Source organism: Epinephelus fuscoguttatus, linkage group LG2, assembly GCF_011397635.1.
Source record: "Epinephelus fuscoguttatus linkage group LG2, E.fuscoguttatus.final_Chr_v1".
Taxonomy (NCBI): domain Eukaryota; kingdom Metazoa; phylum Chordata; class Actinopteri; order Perciformes; family Serranidae; genus Epinephelus; species Epinephelus fuscoguttatus.
In genome coordinates, this window is record NC_064753.1 from 40,846,170 (window position 1) to 40,872,742 (window position 26,573).

At 39.0% G+C, this 26,573-nt stretch overlaps 1 protein-coding gene across 4 annotated transcripts; it reads left to right on the forward strand.

Moving 5' to 3' along the window:
- Nucleotides 1-1,006: 1,006 nt before the first annotated feature.
- Nucleotides 1,007-21,566, forward strand: LOC125903223 (troponin T, fast skeletal muscle isoforms-like). 4 transcript variants are annotated; one of them, XM_049600002.1, is made up of 15 exons: nt 1,007-1,138; nt 7,449-7,488; nt 7,622-7,635; nt 10,830-10,994; nt 16,467-16,484; nt 16,730-16,750; nt 17,408-17,426; nt 17,534-17,579; nt 18,377-18,493; nt 18,657-18,734; nt 19,577-19,690; nt 19,827-19,936; nt 20,272-20,362; nt 20,778-20,818; nt 21,341-21,566. In XM_049600002.1, exons 2-15 carry the CDS (start codon nt 7,469-7,471, stop codon nt 21,375-21,377), a joined length of 891 nt encoding a protein of 296 aa, XP_049455959.1. In that variant the 5' UTR covers nt 1,007-1,138; nt 7,449-7,468; the 3' UTR covers nt 21,378-21,566. The 4 variants fall into 4 exon arrangements, with proteins under 4 accessions (XP_049455959.1, XP_049455975.1, XP_049455984.1 ...); XM_049600010.1 differs by having other exon boundaries at nt 1,052-1,138; nt 7,432-7,488; XM_049600018.1 differs by lacking the exon at nt 16,730-16,750 and having other exon boundaries at nt 1,009-1,138.
- The last annotated feature ends 5,007 nt before the right edge of the window (nt 21,567-26,573 follow it).

Sequence of the window (26,573 nt, forward strand, 5' to 3'; positions counted from 1 at the left end):
TAGAGGGGGAGGGTATAGTCTGTTTTGAAGATAAACATTTGTCGCTTTTAGCCATTCGCTGAAACTTTTTTTTCTTGGGAGGACGGTCTTGATGCTACGCGTCCATAATTGTAGTAATCAGCTCTATAGTCATGAGTTCTTGTGGTTTTCTCTGATGACACCAGAGTCACCAAAGTGACTTAGAAAATATGTGATGTGATGGTGTGTATTTTGTTAATGCAGACTGGCTATTACGCCCTCAACAACAACAAAACCCCTTTAACAAGTAGTGAAGCCTTCAGCTGATGTTAAGTAAAACCTCCCTGCAGCAGTGCTCACGCAGGGGTGTAGTTCTGATTGGGCACATCTAACCCGACCAGGCTGAACCCAAGTGGTATTACTAAAAGACCCATTGGAGAGGGTAAGCTGTTGAGAACCTTCACGTCCACACCACCACCATCACACAGGCCAAGTCTACATATTTGTTTTTTTAATTATTATTATTGTGTGTATATTGAATTTATAATGAGGCACATTATCTATGACATCAGAACCTACAAGCAAGGGCAGGTTTCACTGGAAAAAACCCCCCAATATATAATACACATACCTTAATAAACATACTGTTGTGTGTTTGTATTGCTTCAGAAAACTGACTGATTAGTAGTGGGCATTGTGTTTTTAGTCCTGTTCTATTATTATTCTAATATTCTGTTACTCTGCACTGACTGACTGACTGGTTGATGATGTGTTTGGCACTCACACACACATGCACACATGCACACACACACACACTTTCCCTCCATTGTCTGGATGCCAAGCTGATGTGTAACCCCCCCTCTCAGCCTTCTATCACTGTAAATTTAGCAACAGAAGCTTCTCAGCTGCTCCTTTCCAAAACCTGAGCCCTCCTCTTCCATCCACAGTATTTCATCCATCTCCTTCTCCAGGGTCATGCCAGCCTCCCCCCCTCTGGTCCCCATCTTTTCCACACATAAACATCTACGCTACACACACACTTCACTCTCATCCCGCAGCCAATAAGGACCTGATGAGCTCAAGTATCACTATAACACAAGGACTTATTCTCTGAGCCGAGGCTACAGATTCTTACAGACCTTCATCCTCATCGTCCGAGGAGCTTCTCTCCCTCTCTGAGGTAAGACCACCACTGACCTAACCTAACCTGAAATCACTCGTCCCACCTAAACTACATTTCTGACTCTTTTTTTTTTCTCTTTTTAGCCAAAATCTTCCAGTTGTAGATTTTGTTGCATTTGTGTGCAGCAGGAAAAAAACAGCCTCTGGTGTTGTAAAAGGAAACACTGTTCAACACTGCAGGCTGTAACCTCAGAGGGGACGTTTGAAATAGTGGAAGACATGTTGCGCTGCATGTCAAACATGTGTAGTTTGTGTTTGGGATGGTTAACAGTCTGGCTCGAGAGCAGGAGTCCAGTTTCCTGAGACCAGATTGATTTAATAGATTCGTAAAATGTCACCTTATTTAATTGAGTCATACCATTTACGTACCTTTTAAGGACACAGATCATCATTTAAAATGATTGAGGAAAACCTAAGAGCTCTGGCGCAAAACAGATGAGTATATTTAGGTAACCAAAGACGTATAAAGTTCTGTGAAATACTGCCAAATGTTCTGTGAAATGAGAGCAGTTTACACCTTCAGTTAATATGATATTGAGGTGCTCAGTTGTGAATTGCAGCTATAAATGGAGTTATTTTCCATCTCTTTAATTTGGTTTCTGACTTTTTTTACCTGCACACCAGCACTATGTTTGAATATTCTTAAGTTACATTCACCTACAAATAGAAAAGTTGCCACATTGGCACTGAAGTTTGGCATTCAGTGCAAACTGTAACCCTCTGAATCGTCCAATATGAGCGTAATTTCCGCTACGGTGCTGGTAGCTTGGTCCAGCTCACAGATGAGTGGTCGCACCACCAAAATCACGTCTACATGTATTGCCTAGCTGCGGTCGTATGCCTCAGACAAAGACAGATTCTTTGAACAAAGTCTAAAACTGCACAGATTGTTTATTTTCTGATTTACTTATGTTATATTTTTGGCGTTGTGTTGATTGAAAATTGGCAGATTTTTTGTCTTTGTTTCCTGCATGTTCTTTTTTTTTTAATTTCATTTTCTCCTTTATGTTTCACATGAATGTATTAGAATCATGTATGTTCACTGACTTGGTTTTAAAAGAGCAGATGCCGCACTGTCAGATGTTTGGTTTAAGTTTGACTGCAGTCCCTTTTTCCTCTTTGATAAATTTCCATTATACACATATATACTTTATGTGCATACAGAAACTGAAAGATTCTCCCCCTCTAACCTTTTGTTAGTATGTTGAACTTTAAGCTTGAACTTGAAACACCCATGTAGCCATCATGGTTGACCCGAGAACCAGGCCTGCATCTTAGAGAGCTAAGGTTTTGAGATAGTGATGATATATAAGGCCTGTTCACTGTGTGATGTATCGGCCTATAAATTTATCTCATATTGCCATTTCAATCTAAATCTGCTTTCGATTGGCTCGGGATGTGATCCTCCACTGGCGTCTCACCTGTTTTATCAGTCTCTGACTTTCAGCGCCAAGTTTTAATTTCAGAGAGACTCAGAAACACTTTGCAGCATTCAGTGTCCTCATACTGAAGAAATGAAGTGACCATCCACTAAATATACAGAGTGCTGAAGTGTTGGCATGCACTGAGTGAATGCTGGACACACAGAGGTGAGGCCGCTGTCAGCTGTAAGTCGATCAAAGAGCTAGTTTACTGGAGGCGGATGCTGATTGGCTGTTAGAGTGCCGAGGGTCCTCCCGCTGGACCAAGCCGGGGGGATTAAAGCAACTATTTGGACACCGTTCCTCAGCTGATGGGTAGAAATATGATCCAGGACTAATCCCCCGAGTCCTCTGCAGCTGTGCTCACTACTAAGTGTGAAGGAGTCATCCAAAGACACTTTATATATATATGTATATCAAATATGGTATATAGAATATACAGTGAGCAGAAATCCTCCCAAATGGTCTTCATCAGAGCTGGTCCTTGTCCCCCTTTGGACTTAGAAATGATGCTTCATGGGGTCAGCAAGGACTAGGGAGGATTAGAGGGGTATTTCCTCTATATAGGAGCTTGGCATTTCTTTATGAACTGTGAAAGCTGGTGTTGAATTCAGGAAAGAGGCTGTTGTCGTAAATCAGGCGAGTTTTGACGGGCTGTCTGCACCAACAGTGAGGTACATTTAAGCCCAATCCCATTTCTTATTTTTACCCCTATCCATTGTTTTTGAGTGTCACCTTGTCCCTCGGAACAAAGTTAAAAGGGGAAGTGGTTGAAAAATTCCCCTATGAAATAGGACAACCCTTCAAGACCCTGATATGTCATCCATACTCTGATGTTCATGTAAACAGACACAATGAATGTTGTCAGATATTGTGTATATGTTGTCTGCTGTGGTGATTTATTTTGTGTGAGCTATAGGCATCTTTTTTGGCTATCAGGACGCTCACGATTTGCTCACAGCTTAAGTTTCACACTATCAGTCTATCAAAGAAGTCCTTCAATAAAAAACACTGCTCATTACCAGGCAGCCAACGGTGCTCTGTGGGCTAACGTTGGCAACCACGGCTCCTACCCTGCTAGTCTTCACCAGGCCCCTAGGATGTGCCAGGCTTTGAAGCCAGTTGTCTAGGTGGCCAAACAGTGGAACTACAACTCCAGAGTCTGTTACTTGATGCCATTGAGCCCCAAAAGACTTTTTCCCGTAGATTTAAATCGGGAAAAAGACCCTTTTTATCCCCTGGTTAGCAGAGTGCTAAACCAGAAGTAGCTGGTTCGGTGGAAGTCGCTAGTGCTCTGCTCTATGGGCCTAATGATGCAGGAGCATCATTAGGCCCATACTGAGGAAATAGAGCTTTTTTGGTTTCATGTGCCACAGAGCAACTTTCATAGGAATTAACAGGGTCCCGTCTTCAACACTGTATCCTAGTCTCTTAATATATCCATGGTCTGCACTGACATTCGAGGAGCAGTAAGAAGTGTGGCAGCTTCCCTGCTGAACTTCAGATAAATTTCGGGTGTCATTTGCCATCTGATGGGGGGAAAGTGACACCGGAATAAGTCAAAATACAGGACTGTCATGCCCAAATTAGCAATAACAATGTAACGTTAGCTTGCTGGCTAGTTAGCTATCGAGACATCAGCATACTAGCAATTTTTTTTTGTTATACATGTTAGAATGAAAAGGCCCAAAATACATTGAAGCAACATTAAACCACTGAGATGACACAATTCTGACAATAGTTTAAAAAAACAAAACAAAACAAAAAAAAACGTTTGTGGTTTCTTTTGTTGCTCGTGCAGCCGTCTTGCTGATGGTTTCTTATAACACTTGGTTTGAAGTGTGTCTCTGAAAAACCTCCATTTGGAGGGCAAAGTAACCTGAACACTTTGCCCTATCTCTCTATCCCAACAAGAATTAGGACACCCTATCCCTAGATGTGAATGTACAAAACAGAGGGGTAAGGGTTCAGCGGTAGGGGCAAAGGGAGTCTTGGGATTGTGCCCTGATATATACAGGACGCTGTCATAGTTTGAATTTGTGCCATTAGAAACTACAAAGGAAAAGAATGACACTTATTTCTTGTGTATCAAGTCATGCAACTATGTTATGTTTGATCTGTCCAACTGTTGAGACATCTGCCTCCACTCCAGTACAATAGGCCTTTCTCCCAGCGGACATTTTGTCTTGTTGTAGTAGGAAAAGCACAGGTGTTAATAACAACACTAACAACGGCTTTGTTCTATACAAGTGTCCCAGTGAGAGGGACAGCGAGCCAACATGCACAATACCAGGAACCTGAAATCAAAGCAGTTAAATGGAGATCACCCATCGTTAATTTTATTATTAACACCTGTGCTTTTCCGACCATGAAGCGTCACAATGTCTGTTGTGAAAAAGATTCTTGGAGGTGAATGGAATTTAATTTGTGGCGCCCACAGCATTGGAAAAAATTGTTTCAGAAAATCTTTGGGGCTGTGTCAGAAATCACTCAATACCTACTGTAGTTCAAAGTTCAAAGTCATCTATTGTCAAATGAACAGCAAGCATGAGAGCAGTCGCTTCCATTTAAAAAACTCAGGTCATAGACTTCTCCAACAAAGCAATTTAAATATGTATGAATAATAATACTAATAATAAAATCACACCAGTAGAAACAAAAAGAGAATTTAGATATAAGGATATAAAGCTACAAGTATATCAGAAGATGCAAGGCAAAATAAAAGATCAAATGTAACAAATGAAATATGAAGTAAGTGATAGTAAGTCTTGGTAAGTACAATGGGTCATATTACCTGTCAGTGATTAAGTTAAATGATGATTCATAAGTGTCTAAAATCTAAATTTGTTGCCTGCAATTGATTTAAGTATTTAGTGTGTATGGCATAGGGAGTAGTGAAGGAGTGAACAAGGGAGTGATTTAGGACACAACATGGGTCACATCACAGGCCTTACTGTAAACAAATTTAATTTTAACTACTTTCTATTAAAGAAAAAGCTCCTCTGAGACTGTTACCAGTGAGGTCTGTTGATTATTCAGGATGGAAGATGCTTTTTTTAACAGTAATTTTCAGTTGTGTGAGCACGGCAAGCAAAGAAGAGAGACATTTTAAAGTCTGGGCAAATAAATCAGAAACTATCTGTGTGGCAGGATAGTAAGTCAAGAAATTATGTACTTTTTTGTTATATATGTACACTGACTCTTTAACGTCGTGTCCCTTATACAACGTAAATTCAACATAATGGCCAAAGTCAAAATAACATATCAACGACAAAGAAGCATTAAATATTATTTTAGCTAAAAATGGCGCCTGTGACACAAGTGGTGATGATGTGCTGTGTGAATTTGGATCCTGTAAAGACGCTAACACCTCCCAACCAGCTGAGTCAACAGTTCTGGACGAGGTGTTTGGGACAAGTGAGATAATGCTTCAGTGAGGACAAATTCAATATGCTGCAACTTTCTGACCTCTGAATGGTTTGTGGAGGAGGCACCGATCTTATACTCAAATAAAAGTAGCAACACCACAAAGAAATACTGCATTATGAGGAAAAGTCTTGCCTTCTGAATCCTACTTAAGTAAAAATACATATGTATTGGCTTCAAAATGTGCCTTAAGTATCAATAGTAAAAGATTATTATGCAAACTGGCTTTAGTTGAGTGTTATATTTATAATATACCATATAATATTGGAGTATAACTAAGTTGTTGTAACCAGCGTTTTAATATTATCTACATAAAGCTAAATTTTAACTATATTTTGTTATATTATATCATTTGGTAGTTTGAAGGTCCAGGATTTAGGGGGATATATTGGCAGAAATGTTGTATTGCATTCAGAACTATACTTTCATTAATGTATAATCTCCTGAAAATAAGAACTGTTGTGTTTTCGCTACCTTAGAATGAGCTGTTTGTATCTACATATGGAGCTCTTCCTCTTGTACAGCATCTGCCATGTTGTTTCTACAGGAGCCCAGAATGGACAAACCAAACACTGTATTTAGATTAGGCCTTTGCATTTTCACTTTTTCACATTTTTGTGTTTTCGCTTCGGACACCATGGTTCACCTACACGCTTGGCACAAGGGAGAAATTTCAGTTGGTTGCAATCTGCTTCCTCACCACTAGATGCCACTAAATCCCACACACTGGACCTTTAATCTATAACAATGCATATTTCATAAACTGATCATGTTTTATTCATCAGATCCTGAACTGATAAGTAACAAGTAATTATATCTGTCAAATAAATGTAGAGGACTAAAAAGTACAATCCTTCCCCTTCAAATGTATAAATGATAATAAAATGGAAATGCATTAGTAAAGTAGGCCTGTAAAGTAGTTGTACTTGATTACAAATTAACATTTCACAACAACTGAAGTCACTTCCCAGACATATTTTTCCTCATTGTAAAGAAGCATTTCAAGTGTTCTAAACATAGGGCTAGTTATTTTTAACAGGGAACAACTGGGAACAAAACATGATGCCATAGTTGCATCCAAAATTAACCCAGAAATGGAGAGAGGATTATAATTTTTTTAATCTTTAGCTCAACTGAATTTTATAAGCTCTGTTTTTTGTTTTTTAATAAGATATTTCTGACCAAAAATTGTACTTTGGATCATTGGGGTCCAAGTTTGCTTCTTTCTTGAAAGGATTAGTTTGACATTTTGGAAAATAGGTTTTTTTTGCTGTCTTGCAGAGTTACACAGAAAAATCAGAACCACTGGTTTCAATCTTCCAATTTAGGGCTTGGCAAAAAAGCAACTGTATTTCTTGTAGGGTTTTTTGCTCTTATTTAATAAAAGAAACAGTTTTCTAGCCTTTTCATATCAACACAGTCTCTCTGCTGTTGTTTTCATCAGACTGTCCTCTCCCTCAGGTGTGAAGTTTGCTGTCGCCATGTCTGACACTGAAGAACTGTAAGTGTCAATAATAACACACATTGGTGTCTGGTGTCTGGTTTCATCAGTTTTAACTGTAAACACACCGATGTAGAAAAGTCAGCTGGGATTTTATGTTTGATTTTTAAATGTCTTTTCTTTCATGTTTCAGGGATCAGGTCGAGGGTAAGTGACAGCCACTCAGGTTGTTTTATTTCTTATGTATGCCAGTTACAAATGTGAACAAAACAGGCACACTGTATGACTTATGGCTTTATTCAGTATTTTGACATGAAATGCTTCAAGTTAAATTGATATGATTTCTAATTATATGTGTTATATATTCTTGTATTAATTATTTGTGTCATTTTTACTGACTTTTAGAGGCCACACACACCTGTATGTGAACTTTTATGTAATCATAATCATTCTAAGACTAAAATGTCTCAAAATATATTAGAAATATGCCTCGAATGTGTCACTAATATATTCTTATTATTTTTATTCTTAGTAGTATTACTACTGTTTTTGCCATACATTTTTAATGCATTTGGATATACATGTTGTAAAAGTATGTCACATGTAAATGTTTTAATACAAATTTAATTGGATTTTTTTTAGAAAATAAACTGTAATTTATATCAAGGTCATCTTAGATAATATTTAATTTTGATTTAGAAATGACACCATGTTATATTTGTTTTTGTTGTCTCACCTTGTTTTTCCCAAACTGAAGAGGAGGAAGGTAAAGACGACTAAATCTATCCCATATTTAAGACCTTTTCCTCCACTGCACTAATTTGTCAGCTGCCTGATTTCACCCTTAATTTGAAGTGTTTGACGCTGGCACCTGCTCCTCATACAGGAGGTACTAACATCTGCACAGGTTTAATTTGAGGCGTAGCAGGATTTCCTAAATGTAAAGTAGAACTATAAAACCTCATTTTGGTTTAATTGGTGATAAAAGTTAAACGGGTCAAACTCTCAGCTGAATACATCTGCCTTGTTGCTTCATTCACCCTCAGCTGTATTAAGAATAGCTTTTTAGATTTATCACTGTATCATTTCTAAACTCTTTTTTTAGACAGCAAAGTTATTTTCCTGTACAGTATAACTGAAGTTTATCTTCTGGTAGGTAGAAAGCGGACTAACACACAGCTGTCAGTCAAACACGTCCAAGTTAAGGGTGACTTTTTCGGACTGAGTGATGTTTTGAATTCACATGGTTGAGAAAAAAATGTGAGTGGGCTCCTATACGCTCCCTACATTTATTTTCTCGGCATGTGACATGTTTACATTGTCGTCTGTTGATGTCACATCAATGCAGCTGTCGTTGACCTCATTCACACAACGGCCATATTTCTAACAGTGGAGCTGGAAAACTACCTGGATGACTGAGTGTAACTAAGTACATTTACTCAAGTACTCTACCTTAGTTCAAATTTGAGGTACTTGTACTTCACTTGAGTTCTTCCATTTAATGCTATTTTATACTTCTACTCCACTACATCTCAGTGGCAAATACTGTACTTCTTTCTTCACAACATTTACTATCAAGATGAAGTTTATTTATAAAAAATATTAATCAAGTATTAAATTATGATGTATTATTAAAGATTAAGTCGGCCAGTAGTATAAAAAGTAATTATAATAAGCACTATCTTTACCAGCTGCAACGTTAAAGTGATGAACACATCAATAACTGTAATCCAGAATGAGTACTTTTACTTTTGGTACTTAAAGTAAAATTTGATGCTAATACTTTTGTACTTTTGCTGAAGTTAGATTTTGAATGCAGGACGTTCACTTGTAAAGAGTGTTTTTACTTTGTAGTTACCGCTTTTACCTAAGTAAAATATCTGAGTACTTCTTCAACCACTGGATGTATACAATAAGCATTAACACACAATTATGGATTATAGTCAGAAAAATTTGTACAATCTTGTGATTACAAATGAAAAAAACGTGTATCGTAAGTACCATATGTGAGCACTTCCCTTGCTGGCATTTGTATGAGAAACACAGCAATTGTGTATATTTTTCAGAATGCACATGAGCCTGTCTTCCTTTACAAAAACACCCAACCAATGGATGTATTTGTTTTTTAGAAAAAACATCCTTGAAACTGTTGAATCTGGAACATGGGTTGATGTAAAGATGATTTCTGGATTTTGCGTTGCCCATTTCTAATGTTATCACTCGTTTGAATGGGCGTTATCAATGGATATCAGCCTCATAGATAATGGTTAGAAGGCACATGCTACACCTATTAATATGATTACAACCCTGTTATCAGCCCATTAAATTGCTGATATCAGTTGTAATTGGGAGCAGTTTTGTTAGGTCTCACTTACAGGTTTGTGAGATGTAGTTGCCAATACTACATGGTTAGGTTTAGAAAAAATATCATGGTTTGGGTTAAGATAAGTGCCTTTGCTACTTTACAGTGACTTTTGGTGTCATACAGAAGATGAACTCTGATCTCAAGAGTAAAAGTCCAGTGTTTGTTTGACCCATCCACCAGCCCAAACTCTTCCTTATCTGGACTTTCTCACTCTTTATACAGACATAATGTCACCTGACTTCCTTTGTTCCCGTCATAATAATGGGTGATAACTGCTTCCTGAACCTACTAGTATGTGTAGCAGGCTGCTCTTACCCATATCTGTGAGGCTGATAACCAGTGATACCGTCCATTAAATCAAGTGATAACATACAAAGTGGGTGTTGTAGTTAAGTCATCCAGATAACTCAATGAACATGCCCCAGATAGTTGTTTAGCAAAGAGGCTAATGTAGTCTGAACGGTACGTCAGATAGAGCTTCCTCTAAAGTGTAAAATCATGGAAGAAAATCCTTTACTTTTATGTGTCTTCATCTAATTTGCAGCAGATTAAACAAGTCATAATCTTAAAATTTTGTTTCACTTAGAGCTCTCTTATCTGCATCATGAAAACACCACTGATGTGACCAAAAATCCCCAGAGGTGTTGCCAAGTTCACCAAAACAATCTCCAGGATAAAACCTTAAAATGGGAATAAAACCTTCAGTAATGCGTGATGTTGCAGCAAAACTAACAATGAAAGAAAATCAGTCAGTATCTTTTGATCTTTGCTTCCATGTACTGGAGGACAAATAAAAAATTCAGGGAGTTTTCCACAGGTCAACAGTTCAATATGGCTTTTGTATGGAAGGTCAACTGGCTTCCTCTCATCATCATGTGTTTCTCTTTCTCCAGCAGCTCTGTCCGTCGCTCATCCATCCATCCTCTCTATCACTAAAGTAATCTCTCACTTTTTGTCATGTCTGTGGTCTTCATTAACGGCCTTCTCCGACACCCTCCCTCTTCCCGGCGGTTTGGTGCATGCTGCGTGCCCGTAGCCCAGGAGGAGGTAGTAGAAGTAGAAGTAGCCCCTGAGAAGGAGGCCCAGGTAGAGGCAGAGCCAGAACCAGAGCCAGAGCCAGAGGTAGAGCCTGAACCAGAACCAGAACCAGAGCCAGAACCAGAGCCAGAGGTGGTGCAGAAGGTGGTTCATGAGGAGGAAGGTACGTGGCATGGGCAGTCCGTTCACTGTTCTTCTGCAGGACATACAGCACTCTGCTCCATAGCATAGACGGTCCTGTCAGCATCAACACACTGCAAAACATATCCTGCCTGACAAGTCACGAGTCTCAAAGGAGGAGTTAGCATGATTACAGTTTCTGCTTATCTTTGAATTTCACATCCCTCGTGTTTTTTTTTTAAACCTTTTAAAAGATATTTTATAATAGATCAGCATCTTTTAATCAAATTGTCCCTTCCAATGTCAAAAGTTAACTTTCGAGCTCAAGATTAGAATCGCTTAAATTCCAACTTTGATCAAAGAATAACTAGACTCTTCCAGTTCAGTAAAGATACAGTAATTCCTTACTGTGAAAGAGAAGCCCACAATAGTGTTTGCATTTGCAAGTTGCATTTATGATTTCCATATTTCCTCCTCGAAAATAAATGTATTGAGAAATGTATTCTTTATGTTAGACCCCTCCTCATAACTCAGGACTCTGTTACAGAGTTTAATTAGATTTTAAGAAGGTGTACAGTCACTTTTGGAATAAAACAATAGCTGCAAGATGATGTTTTACAAACTCAAACAAATTATTTTTTGTGTGAATGTGGTTCTATTGCAGAATTTTAAACTCTGAAGCAGTAATTTACACAGAGGAAGTGATGTTGTCAAATTGTTACTACTGTTTTTTCTTCTTGACATTTCTTGACTTTCAAGGTACACTTCCGTTTTTACAGGAAATGGAACGTTTGCATAGTCTCTTTCAAAATAAAAGCACTACGTCAGTACAACAACGTAAATTGATGTTTTTTTTTTCCTTCAGCAGCAAACACACATGGTTGGGTTTAGGCAACAAAGGCACATGGTTAGGTTTAGGAAAAAGAACAGGGGTTGGCTTTATAATTTTGCAGGATGTAAACATCGCTCTTTCAGGTGAAAGTTTTTTTTTTTTGGAACCATTCACCACCACTCCCGTCCAACCCAGTCGGACTTTCTTTGCCTTAACTTTTGTCCTTGTCCCGCCGCGTTTCCACCTGATGCTGCGGAGCGCTTTTAAACTATAATGGCAACTGGTCGCGTATCATACTGACATTAAAGGACACCTTTTTTTGTTGGTTCCTGAAGCTGCAAGTCACTGCCCAAGCGCCGGATTTCAGTGACTTTGGACTGAGATCAGGCTGTTATGTTAGCTAATAATACAATTGCTATCCAGTAAAGCTTTATCTGGGGGAATGATTGAAACCATACAGATGATAAAAGCAGTGTTTTGGCTTTGGGACTTTATGAATAACAGAAAAAAGTTCCTTGTAAATAAATTTTATTTTGAACTTTCCAAAAATGTTTTGATAATAATTCATACTTCAGATTATTTTTCAGAACAGATGAGCTGTTGTAAAGGGATGTTTGAAAAGAGCAGAAACTGTCATCATACTTAAACTGTTGTTGAAAATGTAATTTTCCTCGATGCAGTGATAGAAATCTGCTGGTGTGTGGAGATATTCTCCAGTTTCAGAGTCATATTATCTGTCTCTGTAGTATATCCCACTCAACTGACAGATTTTCTTCCACTCAGTCTAAAAAATAAAAGAAGACTCAGTTGTCATGTTAGGTTTGATATTTTTGCAGTTCACTAATCTAGTTCCCTTTTAGCTTCCCTTTAGCCCTTTCCACTGGAATTACCTTCTCTTCATAACTGCCCAGTATGACCAAGGTTGTGACTCTGCAAAGCGAGCTAATGGAGGTCAGGATGCACTCTCATCAGGAGCAGATGGTATTAATATTTTGTCTAGCTAAATTTGGCTGCAGCAGCACATCTCTTCAAAATGCAGGAGTGGGTTAACTGTGTTGTGCGTTTTCCTAAACATAGACACACAGTGCAGCCAATGGGGCCAACTTATTGGTTCAGACTAGTGCTTCAATTCGCTGGTAGTCTCAACTCGACCCTCACATACCAAAGCAGAGCAGCTACACACCATTTTAGCAATAAGGTCAGAGGCCGGATTACACATTTTCATTCATTTAGACCAGGGTCAGCGACTTTTCTATCAAAGGAGCCTGTGATTTTACAATCGGAGAATGTAAAATCACTTCAGGCCCAGAACACTGATGTGTGAATATAAAAATGTAAAAAAAATAATGTTTATTTTATTTTATTTTTTTGACACCTCCCCAGGGAGCCACTATAGAGGGGGCTCTAGGCCACATGTGGCTCTAGAGCTGCAGGTTGCCTACCCCTTCGGATAAATGTTTATTTATCATACTTTACACATGATATCTCTTTATTTACTCGACACATCCTGATGTGTTTTTCCTCGCACATTCACGATAAACCCTTTTGACATTTATCACACCTTGCACCACCCTCAAAACAAATGTTATTTATTTATTTATTAATGCATGTTGCCTTTATTAAACCAGATAAGTCAATCGAGAACCAACACTTAATAGCAATGACGACCTGACCGAGAGGCAGCGACAGAAGGCAAGTCAACACAGAACATTTAAACATGTATACAGCTGGTGTTTGACAAAATTACAATTATAGCCACACTACTGAAAAATAGCTCATTCATTCCTGTATTATAAAACGTTGCAGCTGCTAGTGCGACAACACACACCAGCTGTGTGTACCACACATGGGCGGATTATAACATAACAGGCCCCTGGGCACAGACATGCAGAAGGCTCCACCACCTCTCCCACATAGCAACCAGACACATGGACTTTGAGGTAATTTTGCCTCAAACCAGATTTAAGTACAAAGGCCACTTTTTATTTACTTGATACTGAGTTAATTTGTTCTTTTCAGTATTCATTGTTTTCTATGTAAGCATGCACACCTGCAGCATCAACATTGGGACACCGCAGCGTCAACACGCATCAAAAGCAGCAGCTTTATCACACATGCTTCCCGGGTCGGCGTGGCATGACAAGGCCAGTGTGTGTTGGACTTTAGTGTTGTTCTAATGAAGAACACTAAAGTGCCTTTTGGTGTCTTCGGGCTCCTCGAAGAACCCCTGTTTTATTTACTTATTTATTTATTTTGAGTGCACTGCAGCAAACATTTGGGCTTTGCTTCATACGATGTCCACAGTTACCACATCACATCCCCATCAGTGTTAGCTGACACAACAAATGAAACATTGTCATGTTATTGCTCAGTGTCAGATGTGTGTTTTCAATAAGTGCATTTAAGTGTTGAAAGGGAGAAGAAGAAAATCACCTGCTTTTACATGAGTCAATGCCCTGTCTCATCCGTCACCTTCTATCCACGTCTCATTTTGTTCTTAATGACTTTCGCCATTGTTTGCATTTTGGCAAACTCATCTTCAAAAGCCAAAGCAGAAGGGCTGATGGGTAATTTCAGTCATGTAAAAGCTTTTTCTTCTTGCCTCCCTTCATTCCATGTTTAGCATCTTTCTTTCCATGCGTAGATGAAGAGTGAGACTGGCAAACTGCTCTAAAGCATTTACATTGGGGTGTTGTGATTTAAAGCAATCATCCTCACTATTCAAGTCTTCCATGGAAATGTTGTAGCTTCGTTTGTTTTGTTCAAGTGCTTGTACGATCTGTGGAGTCACTGCAGAAGTCCCATGTTTCACTCTACGCTTGCTGAATGAAAGCACTGACTTCGCTGCTTCAGCGGTATCAGAAACTCTAGTTTTGCTCTGTTGTGTGAAGGAACCATAAATCTATATTAACTGATCACTGACCAGTAGTGTGGAAGGTATATGATGCCTAAATGAAACCAAATCTAACAAGATACAACAACATTGTAATTTGTATTTCCTTTTCATGCATGTATCCATTTTGTGTAGTATAATTAAAGCATAAACATGTTCAAAGGATAATTAATTGATTAGCCTTTTACCTTTGATAACTAAATGATGGCATCACTGATGATAAAATGAAAAACAATCAACGTTCCAATCACATTAGAGAATGACCAGTATAAATGTATTATTTTTTTCATCGATTAGGCATCTCTATTAAAGTAAATTAAGAAAAAGCTCCTCATGAAAACTAATCACAGTGTTGTCCATGTATTATTAGCAGGTTACACTGAAATGTTAAATACCTCCTCATTTTTTCTGTGTTGAGATGTGATTTTAATGTGATGTGGAAAAGTCACAACATTTCATTTACTTATTAAAAGGCAAAAAGCTAATAAATTGATTAGCCTTTCAACCTCTTCTTTTCTTTTTACATGCATAAAAAGGAAGTACAGATTGCACTTTGCATTGTATTTCTCTTTTTGTTCTTGATTTGGTCATTGTTATTCTTATATACAAGGGTGCATAAAGACCGCAAATTTAAGAAATGAAACCACTGGCGTAACAAGGTATGATGGTTAGCAGGTTAGCATTGAACTCCCACCGAGAGATAAGGGTTTTCTAATTTTCCAACAGTAAGGTCTGGTTATGCGTGCCGGAAGTTAGAGATATAGTGTCCTCATCAGAAAAGAAATCAGCCCCACAGTGTGTTAGAGGTTTGACAAAGGTATAACAGTGCAACAGTACTTGCTCTTTCCGACTTAAGCTACACATTAATTACTCTCAAGAGCCATAAATGGGCACTTCTCAAAAAAAACGTGGGCCCAACATAAGCCCTTTTAAATGTTGTAATTACACAACAAATAACCAGTGCTGCCAACTTTCTGTTAAGGACAGTGTCAGTTTTTTACCTAAATTGGACAACCAGTGAAATTTGAAGGTCTGGTGTGTCATGCAAAAAATGCAAAAGAAATGAAAAATGTCTCTGTCTGGAGCCAGTGTTTTGTTTGTCTGTTCTGGGCTACTGTAGAAACAACATGGCTGACTCCATGGAAGAGGACCTGCTCCATATGTAGATATAAATGCCTCTTTTTTCTTATTTTTCTTACATTTCTTTTTTACCTTTCTTATTTATAGGGTGATTATAAAGTAATGAAAACATAGTTATGAATATTATATTCCACCTCTGCTAATAAATCCCCCTAAAACCTACACAACAGACCTTTAACTTTGGCAGAAACCTGACAAAATACTGTATCATAGTAATATATTTAAAAGAGCAGAGTTACGGAGCTAACACCAAAACAAAGTGTGGGGTGACATCCTCGTAATGTTCATCCTCTCCTGATCGGTCTATACAGTGTAGAAAATAAGTGGTGCTGTAATCAGAGGGCTAGTATGTAGGAAATAAACTTATAATGTCAGTTTTTCAGAAGGATTGCACAGTTCCTTCTTGAAATAAAACCTCAGGGTTGTTGGATAAATAGAAGCAGCCTGTGATGTAGGTGCAGGATTAATGCATGAAATGACATGGGACTTCTGCAGTTGCTGCCACTGCCTGTACGTTAAAGATGTGAACACCCCAATTTGTTAAATGTGCTTCATAAGCTGTGCATTGTAAAGAGGACAGGAGCAGGCTGACCAGTCCGACCACTAATGATCTCTGTTCTGCTCTTGCTTTGGACGCTTGCTGCATGCAGACGGCTATGAAGAGGAAGGTATGTTGATTTGTATTCTTCTCTGTTCTTGTGTTTCCCTGTTGGCCAGGGACTCCCTCACACCTTCCACACATGATCAATATTCACTTTGTTTCACTGATCGTCCTTGAGAGAAAGGCAGAATTAATCCGCTTTAGCGATGTGGGGAAACAGGGCGGAGGATTCAGAAATGCTGAGTCATGATTGCAGGGCCCCACTGCTCATCTCTGCTTCTTCTCTCTTTTTGCATGAATGTGTCCTGCCAGGGGACGATGGAGATCAAGATGGTAGTTTGTATTTCCTGCTGAGTCGCTGTTGCCTTGCCTGCGTCTTTCTTCCCGTGTTGACTTTTGTCTTTTTTTAGTGTGAGGGTCCCGTAAAAAAAAATAAAAAAGCTAATCACAAACTTGGTTATTTGTTCCTGTTAAAATCCCAACTGTGTTATTTCCCTTTTTTTTCACCATTCACATTAATTAACAGTAATCACAGTGTCAAACTCCCTGTTGTGAAAAGTGTGCGATGACGTATGTTCAGAATAGTTTATGTTGTGATTTATGACACACACCGTACTGATCCTGATTAGCACCTCAAATGTGTCAGATTCTATTGGTTTGATTTACACACTAATGCACAACAAATTAACACATGATAGATAGAAATATCTGGTGTACTTACAGCACTGAAAACCAAGGCTAACACACAGGAATTGGACCACTCATGAAATGAAAAGTGTTGCTAAATTAAGACTTACTCAAACGACTTTCACGTACTGGAGGTGTGAAACAACTTGCAGCCCTGAGATGTAACTCAGCTTGTCCACATGGATCCCCCACCCCAATTAACCAGCAGCCTTTTAGCCTGTGTCTCGCTCCATGTTCATGTTTCTAACAGTCTGATCTCTCTGTTCTGCCATTGCTGCTGTTCTGACACTGAAAATCAAACAGAGGAAAAGCCAAAGTTCAAGTGAGTACAGTTCATCTTTAATCTATTACAGATCAGTCATGTTTTCACATTGCTGTCACCTTTAAGTTATTTAGTGTGATAATTCTGGTGTTATTTTCCTTCAACAGACCTTCTGCTCCCAAGATCCCCGATGGCGAGAAAGTGGACTTTGATGTGAGCTGACTTGTTTTTGTAAACTGAGGATTATTGAGGGGATGATGCATGTAACTGTATTGTAGGCTTGGTCCCAGGTTACTGGGTTGGTGGTTCGATCCCAACACCTTCTGTCCACACGTACTTGGGCAAGACATCGAACCCCATATTGCTCCTGACTGTCCAGCCAGCACCTTGCATGGCAGCTAACTACCGTCAGTGTATAAATGAGTGTGCCCCGAATGTTTGCCCATCTGGCTCAGCCCCTGGTGATCTATAAATTTCTCAAGATTTGACCTTTCTGTATGGTTTGAAGATGTATATGCTGCACTCTGGTCTTGGCGTATAGCGATTTCTAGTGTCTTGTTGTTACACTGAATTCTGTATTAGATTCTATGACCCAAACCCTAACCCTAACTCCTCAACAACTCGGCATCTTTTAAGGGAGTCTGATACTGGGTCACAGAATCTGATGGGTCACAGATGTTGGTATTTCCAAAAGCTCATGTGGGCTGGGTATAGCAATATGCATGACACAGTAATAAAGATTTTCATCATTTATACCAAGTATTATTTAATAGAAAAAAATCAAGTGGCTGTGTTTTTCTTACTGGTGCTCGGTTCATATTTTCTAAAAGCACTGTAGCCACAAAAAAAGGGAAAACCTCCCCCCCAAAAAAGTCTCTCATTATCTCCAGCCCAGTCTTACGAGTGTTTCTTTTTTACTTTTAGTGGTCAAGTTTTTTTAATCAGAGTGTGTTTGAAGCCAGAAACCTTTGTTTTGTCTGTGACTGCTGTCTCCTGTCCACCTCTCACAGGACATTCAGAAGAAACGTCAAAACAAAGACCTGATTGAGCTGCAGTCGCTCATCGACGCTCACTTTGAGTGCAGGAAGAAAGAGGAGGAGGAGCTCATTTTTCTCAAAGAGAGAATCGTGAGATTTTACCCAAATAGCTAATATACATTACACATGCTCTTGACATCCAGCATTGGTGTTTCTGTTCTTTCTGTGGAAATAAACCAGACCACTGAAACCTTGATTGATCTCTGCACATGGCAGAAAGCATTGCGACATTGTGTTTTGATTCATATTTCAGGAGAAGCGCCGCGCTGAGCGAGCCGAGCAGCAGAGGATTCGTGCCGAGAAAGAAAAAGAGCGGCAGGCCAAGCGGGAGGTACGTTCACACAACACACCTCACTCTGTGACTTAATTCTGTTGATTCTTTCAATAGTAAGAAGTAACTCAACACCAGACTGAGACGCAGCATCATATTGACACCTTCTGCTCACCTTTTTCTGATCCATCACGAGTTTTTTACCATGAGCAGAATTATCCATAAAGGACTCCTCCTCTCCAAACCAAACTTACCTTGTGATTTTAGTTGGTGAAAACACCAAATAAAGTAGTTACACGACACAAATCAGTGTTACTCTAATGCTGTTTGGCATGTCGGAGATTGGCTGCTGGCCTAGCATCTGCTAATGTATGCTCACCGTTTTTCTCTGATAACTTAAGAATCAGACATTCAGGAGATTTTTACCAGTAACCAAATTATCTACAGAGGTGTCTTTCTCTCCAAAACAAACAAAGCCACTGATTTAAACCGGTAAAAACACTGCTTGTGACAGAGGGGTTGCTAACTATGGTGGCTAACGTGAAAACACAAATGCGCGAATGGCCCTACCTAGAGTCAGTGTTTGGTCTGTATGCTCTGGGATATTGTAGATATGTGGCAGTGCATAATAGCAATCTCCGTAGAGAAGGACCTGCTCCCTATGTAGGCTGATTCTAAGTAACGAAAACACAACAATTCTTATTTTCAGGTGATTATACACTTAAGAAAACATACTTCTTATATTCCATTTCTGCCGATATATCCTCCTAAATTTTACACACGGAACCTTTAAAACCTTTTGTGGATGTATAAAGGCGAAAGTAAAACCAGTTAACAACTAAGTCGTTGCCTTTCCACCTGTCATGCTGTCAAATTGTGATATTTTAAAATAAATTTTGCAGGCTGAGCGTATGAGAAAGGAGGAAGCCGACGCCCACAGGAAGGCCGAGGATGAAGCCAAGAAGAAGAGCGCACTGAGCAACATGGGATCAGGCTACAGCAGCAGCCTGCAGAAGGTAGTTTTCATTTCTTATGCTTCTTTTAGTCATTGTGATTTCACATTTGTTGCTTCATCCTACCAGCAAAACAGGCATCAACATGTTTTTGTGTGTTTGTGAGGACGTGTCGTTTTAACTAGTTGGACTTTCCTAGATTGAGGCAAAGAGAGGCAAGAAGCAGACTGAAAGAGAAAAGAAGAAGAAGATCATGGCAGAGAGGATCAAACCTCTGAACGTCGATGGATTCGCAGAGGACAAGCTGAGGTAACTCATAAGAGGAAGCAAGAAGACAAGTCACAGTCCAGAAATACAGACACCACAGAGAGCATTTGTTACTGTGTTTAAGAGCACAGTCATAATTAAAGATGTGTGAAGAGCAGATGGCCCTGAATACACAACAATCCAACACCTGCACATGAGCATTCCCGGAAGGGTTTCTCTGTCATTTTCCCACACAAATATAAAAACAGATGAGATAACCAATCACCAATAAACAATTGCTCCTTATAATTCCAGAACATGCCTGAGAGTCATCACATTTTTAATCATTCATCATTGAATGTTTGGTTTGTTGTTTGTGGCGTTTTTTTTTTTTTCAGGGAAAAGGCAAAGGAGCTGTGGGAGTGGCTCCACAACCTGGAGGCAATGAAATACGATTACTGCGAGAAGCTCAAGAGACAGAGATATGAGGTCAGTGAGGAAATGCTGCAATACTCCCAATCTCCAAATGAGTTCTCCTGGAGGTGGATGTTTCTCTAGTGGGACAGATAGTTTGGTCCACTTAGGACAGGGGCACTCAGGACAGGACATATCCTTTATTTTGACTTTGGCTGTTGGAGTTAGCCTTTAGTTGGATCAAAGAAGAAGAGGAAGAATATACCGAACTTGTGTTTGTCCTTCTGTGTTAATCGCTCATTGACACTGTGCTGGTAAAACCAGACCAGACTTTTTCTGGATCATCCGGTTGCACCCAGTTTGGAGTCTGAGATATTTTTGACTGTTTAATTTCTGGCATTTTGATATGGAACAATGTCACATGTTGCAGCTTCAAAGTTTTTGCAGGTGAGATACCTGTCTGCTTCAAACACAGCTGTTTGTCTTTCAGGTGGTCTCTCTCAGAAACCGCATCGATGAGCTGCAGAAACAGTAAGTCACTCAGCGGAAACATGAAGTTATAAAAACACATCAAGCATTCACAGACCAAGAAACTCTATAAGTACCTTAAAGGTGTACTTAAGTACAGTACTTGTACTTAATTATATTCTACCACTGAATACAAGTAGTTATCTACTTGTTTGTTTACTTTCCTCAAATGTCCACCTTCAGTTTGACTTCAGTGTGTCATGGTGAGATCCTGATTATAGCTGACTAGGTGAATGTATGTGGTCAGTCATAATATGCTTTTTTCAAACTAAGTATATTATTATTTACATGTTTTGATAATGTGATGTTAAATATTTGCCCATTATAGGTCAGTGGTTTTAACTAGTAGTTCTATATCTAGCCCCAAGATGGCGGTGTCGCTATAAGAAACTGGTCCTGTAATTGGTTCATGTCTCGCCCTGTGCTTTCTCTACACTACAGTATCTATCTATAATATTAACTTAAACCACTATAAAGGGATCCCTGTACAGATCTGACTCTGTTTGTGCACTTTGCACTTTGCAGCAGCAAGAAGGGAGCCCACTCGCGCCGCAGGAAGTGAGCGGCTGCTGAGTGACGGTTATCTCTATGCGGTCACGCCGGACAGGAGGCGCCTCCCCTCGGATCCAACAGCGGCACAGACACCGTAGACACCCGGAGCTCCCGAGCTCCCAAAAAACTGGACGTCTGCTTGAATGAAATGGTTTTATGGATGAATTTCGCTTCAATAAAGAAATTTTAAAAAATGTTATCACTGTGTTTGTGTAAAGAAAAACAAAATAAAAACGAACAAAGACAAAAAAAGAAGGAAAAAAAAGATTCAGACAATAAAATTTGAATTATTGATCCTCCAGCTTGCTCCAGCTTTGTGTGAATAATCAGTACATTACATTTACACTTCATTTTTTGCAGGTTAATGCTGTTTTTATATATTATATAAATATAAAATACTAACTTTTTTTATAATATCACCATATTGCATTGATTATATATTATTTTTGAATTTACATTTTATTCTATATTGCAATCACTTCCTCAAAACTTAATGAAAATGTGATAACTAATGGAAGTAATTACAGTGTCATTTCTGTGCACTTGTACTTTTTTTTTTTTTTTTTTTTTTTTTTAAAATAGTCATTTTACTTGTATTTTTATTGTAAGTAGGCCTATTGTACTTCATTACACTTTAGGTTGCATCAGAGTAATAACAAAAGTCACCTGATAAAGTACTGATAAACTGAGAGAAAAGAAAGGCAACAAGGGGATGGATTTAGCAGCTGCAGCAGAGAAGCTGCAGATGTCTCTGCGGCCACAGGAGGGCAGTACACCACATACTGTAGGTGACACCCTTCAGCTGACACTGTCAAGTGAGCCTTTACTGGTGGGGTGTCAGGGCGTTGTGGGAAAGGTGTGGTCGCACCTGTGCTGGTTTGTGAACAAAAAAAACTACATAAAATGGAGAACAATGCCATAAAATTAAGGATGACGACACTATGGGTTACGATCATCATAATTATTATATCTTGGCCATAATGAGGGTTTATGGGTTGTTGTTTTTTTTCATTTACATGAATGAATGTGACATTTACCTGTAATTATGATGACATTGACAACAGTCAGATATTTCTTTGGAGAGGTTTTCCTTCTAAATTATAAATTAGACTACGTATGTCAAATGGTGTGATATTTTCTAGTTTAATATTTATCTAATCATTCATATTTTGCCAAAATTGTAACGTGGCTGGACATGAATAAAAAGGTGTTCACTAATTTCAGGTACGGGCAACGCAAAAACCCAAACGGCCCTGTCTACAGCCTGTGTCATGTTTGTCCGTTCTGGGCTACAGTAGAAACAACATGGTGGACTCTGTCGCAAATGGAGCTACAAACGGCTCATTCTGGTAACAGAAACACAACGTTTCTTCATTTCAGATGATTATACCATTATAAAAACATAGTTATTTATGTTATATTCCCCTTCTGCGAGTATATGCCCTTTAATGCCACACACTAAACTTGAATAAACCACCAGGCAGCAGGCTTTAATGACGAAGCATCCGTAGCAGCGGCTAACATGCTAAATGCTAAATCACCTACATTCTCTGAGTGTCTCCGACCTTCAGCACTGAGATGTGTGAAGACTTTCTGCGGATTGTGGACTGGTTGTACTGGGGCCAGAGAGGCAGAGTGGACTGGCTATATTTTACTTTGAGAAGAAGGTGAATCTGGAGCAGCTTGGGGAGGATGACTCACAGGATGACGTCAGACAGGTGAGTCTGCAGTGGTTTATGTTTATACATCTCTGTGTTTTTGCCTGTTTGATGGTGTTTTATTCTGCTGTTGCTTCATGAACCAGGGGCCTGTATCACAAAGCGAAGTCAACCTTTCCTTGGTTACCCAAACCTATCCTGGGTTGACTAACCCTAACAATGGCAATCATGACAATCAGTATCACGATGCTGGATATCAACTCGGTAACTCAACCCAGGGTTGCCTTGTTAAGAGCCGTGAACGCGCACGCAGCGGACCAATCACAATCATGAGAGAAGCGCAGCGTCACTGAGCGTCCTCACAGAGCCCGTATGTGAGGGGAAAAAAAGTATTTCTCATGTGAGGATCAGAATTAATTCTACTAAAATATGAGGAGGAGAAAAGCAACATTAGAGAAAAGGCCAACACCGTGGCAGCTGCAGGAGGAGGAAACGTGTGGCAACGCATAACGGGATGAATAATGATTAGTTTATTTGCACATAATGTTTAAAACAGACAGTATAAAATTTACAAGATTAAAAAAAGAAAAGTGCCGGAGAGGTTAGAAGCCACTAAAAGCTTATCAAAGAAATTCCCCTGTCAAAACATCAATGAAATCACATAATAGAGAAGAAAAAAAAACGGGGCAGGAAAGAAGAAATAGAGGAGGAGAGAGGGTAAAATCAAGACAAAACAAGGCAGCAAATAAAATGATGTGTAGGTTAAATTACTCATCACTGGTTCAAGTAGCTACAGTACCTGTAACTGTACATCTGACACTGATCACACCCTTGAATCCCATGAAATCAATGCTGCGCAGATGAATTGCGTGTATTACAATTATCGTCTAACATCATTGCGTCTGATAAACTGGTCTTCTTTGTCATAACGTTATATATGCTACAATAAAGCTTAAAGCTGACGCCACAATTAAATCAACACCAAATTGATAGTCTGAGTAAAATCATCCTGATAGTGAGCTGTGTTAGAAATTAACAGCTGCGCAAAAATATACCTAGTCTCCCTCTTTAAAAAACAAGAAGGAAAATCCCTCAAACACCATGAAGTGTAGACATGTTAGGCTACTTTACACATTTCCAGCAGCAAAGCTGTCAATTAGGCCCATTATCTTTAACAGGGATCATTTCCTCCAACAAAACAAAATGTTGGCACTAATTAATGGTGCTATTAAGTGTCCGCAAATGATCAGTTTCTTTCTTATGAAGGGGTGGGATGAAATTTCGACTTCTTTCCACTCCTTTGTGAACAATCTTTTCATTGTCTGTTGTTGTTGCTTTCTTTTCTTTTTTAATGTTCAAAATAAACTTTCAAATCAAAATCAATCAAATGAATTAAACTTCCCGTCATGACTGGGCTGCATTTCTGTCAGCGGAGTCATTTTTTCCGAACAGCTGATTGACCAGTGGGTGGTGCTTTTTATAGGATCAGATTCAACCCTGAACTTACCCGCTCCGGAGCAAGATAGCCGTTCAGAGTAAGTTACCATGGTGATCTACCCCGATAAGAACTGATCCGGCTTCGTGAGACCGAAAACCCAGGGTTAACCCTGAAGTTACCTCGCTAAGACATTAATTCTGCTTCGTGATACAGGCCCCAGCTGCGTGTCCACAGATGTTTTTGTTGTCAGCCATTTTTTGTTTAGGCTGCTGTCTGAATTTTGTCCTGCAGGTGTAGTGAAGGTGGATGTGTAATTGATATTCGGTTGTATGCACAGGCTGCATTTGTCCATCTATAGATAAAGATGTTATTGTTGGTTTGGACCTGTGGTGTTGTTTCACTTGTGCAGTCATTAATGCCCTCTGTCTGAGCACATTTTAATTGAGCTTCTTTTTAACTTTTGTCTAAGCACAATTTTACACAAGTAGCCTAACTTTACCTTTGCTTCAGTAAAGACTTTAAAGTGACTGTACTTTACTTTAGTATTCTTTGCATCATTGGGGAAATAATCATATATCTGATCCTGGATTCCAAATGAAGATTCATCATTCATCATTTCTAAATGAAGATCATAAGTCTTTATTATATGTGTAGAATTTATTTGAGGAAAAGCAATAAGGTCAACTTACATTCCTTTCAACTACAAAGTATGTTATGTTGCATACAGTATGCACACATTTGGGACATACCACTTTTATATCCGTCACCATGAAGCTAAAACTTAACGCCACTCACCGTGAAATTATGTCTGCAGTTCTCTGTCATTGTTATTTTTATAGTTATATCCTTTTGTTGTTTGTAATATTTATGATTGATTATTTTATTCACTTAATTAGTATTCCTCTTATTACCGTTTGACTTGTCATCAGTTACTTGATTGTGCTGCCATCTGTCACTGTGGCTTCTGACAGCTGTCAATCAGCTGTCAAACAACTGTCATCTGTTTGGGGCTCAGACGATGTAATGTGTTGTCCACTGTGCAGAGGATTGTGGGTCAGAATAGCCAAAAACCCATGCTGGCTTGCATGGTGTAAAATCTGACCGGATGTAGTCGAACATTCTGGGCATGCAAAATCTTTTTCTGGCACACTATATGGTATGGTAGTATGGGTTTTGGAAAGCACGGTTTTTCTGTGAGTCACCATTTTCTTGCGAATGCCTGATTGGTAGTGTGCATGTGCAACTCTCAACAGAGATGAGAATATGTGAGGTGTCTCCCTCTGTAAAGACGTGGCATTTACTTGCTTGGGACAGTCCTCCTTGTTGTTGAGCTGTGGTAATGCTTTATAATCCCTATTTTTATATTAACACTGGATAAAATGACTATCAGTATGTGTACTAGAAAGAGGCCAATCACATCATCAGACTCCAGTTCGCTCTAAACAGTGAGTCAATATCAGATTTGAAAGGTGGAGTCTGATTGTTGATATGTGAACCCAGCACCCAAACAAATACCCCCAATCCAACACTGTTCCTTCAGAAGCTCTGGTAATATCTGTGATGATATTTATGTTTCATTGGTCTGAGCCACTTTGTTTGCTTCCCATTTACAGAGCCGGGGCTGTATGAACATTGGGTTTTTGTTTTTAGCACACACAAAATGGACAGCTAATGGACTGCGATTGGATTAGAATCACACTCTGCACCTTTAAATAAAGTTTAGCTGCATAACATGTTTGTAAAAACAGGAGGAATAGATCTAGAAGACTCTAATATACATAAAGAGCATCATGAAGAATGAAGTAGTGCAGTTTATAAAGACTAAGAATATGAATAAGATAGTTCAAGAATTTACTGCAGAGAGGAAGACAGAATATAAATATTTCTTTATTAAAATTTCATTCACTCATAAATAATATTTAGAAACATATAACACAACAATCCCAGCATCCTTTGTGTGTGTGTGTGTGAGTGTATGTGTGTGTCTGTGTGTGTTTGTGTATGTGCGTACCATGAACAAACAGCTATTATTTACAGATGTACAAAATGGTCCTCAGTTATCATATCTGCAGCAGAAACCTGTGGGCAAGATGTCCTTTTGTTCTGCTGA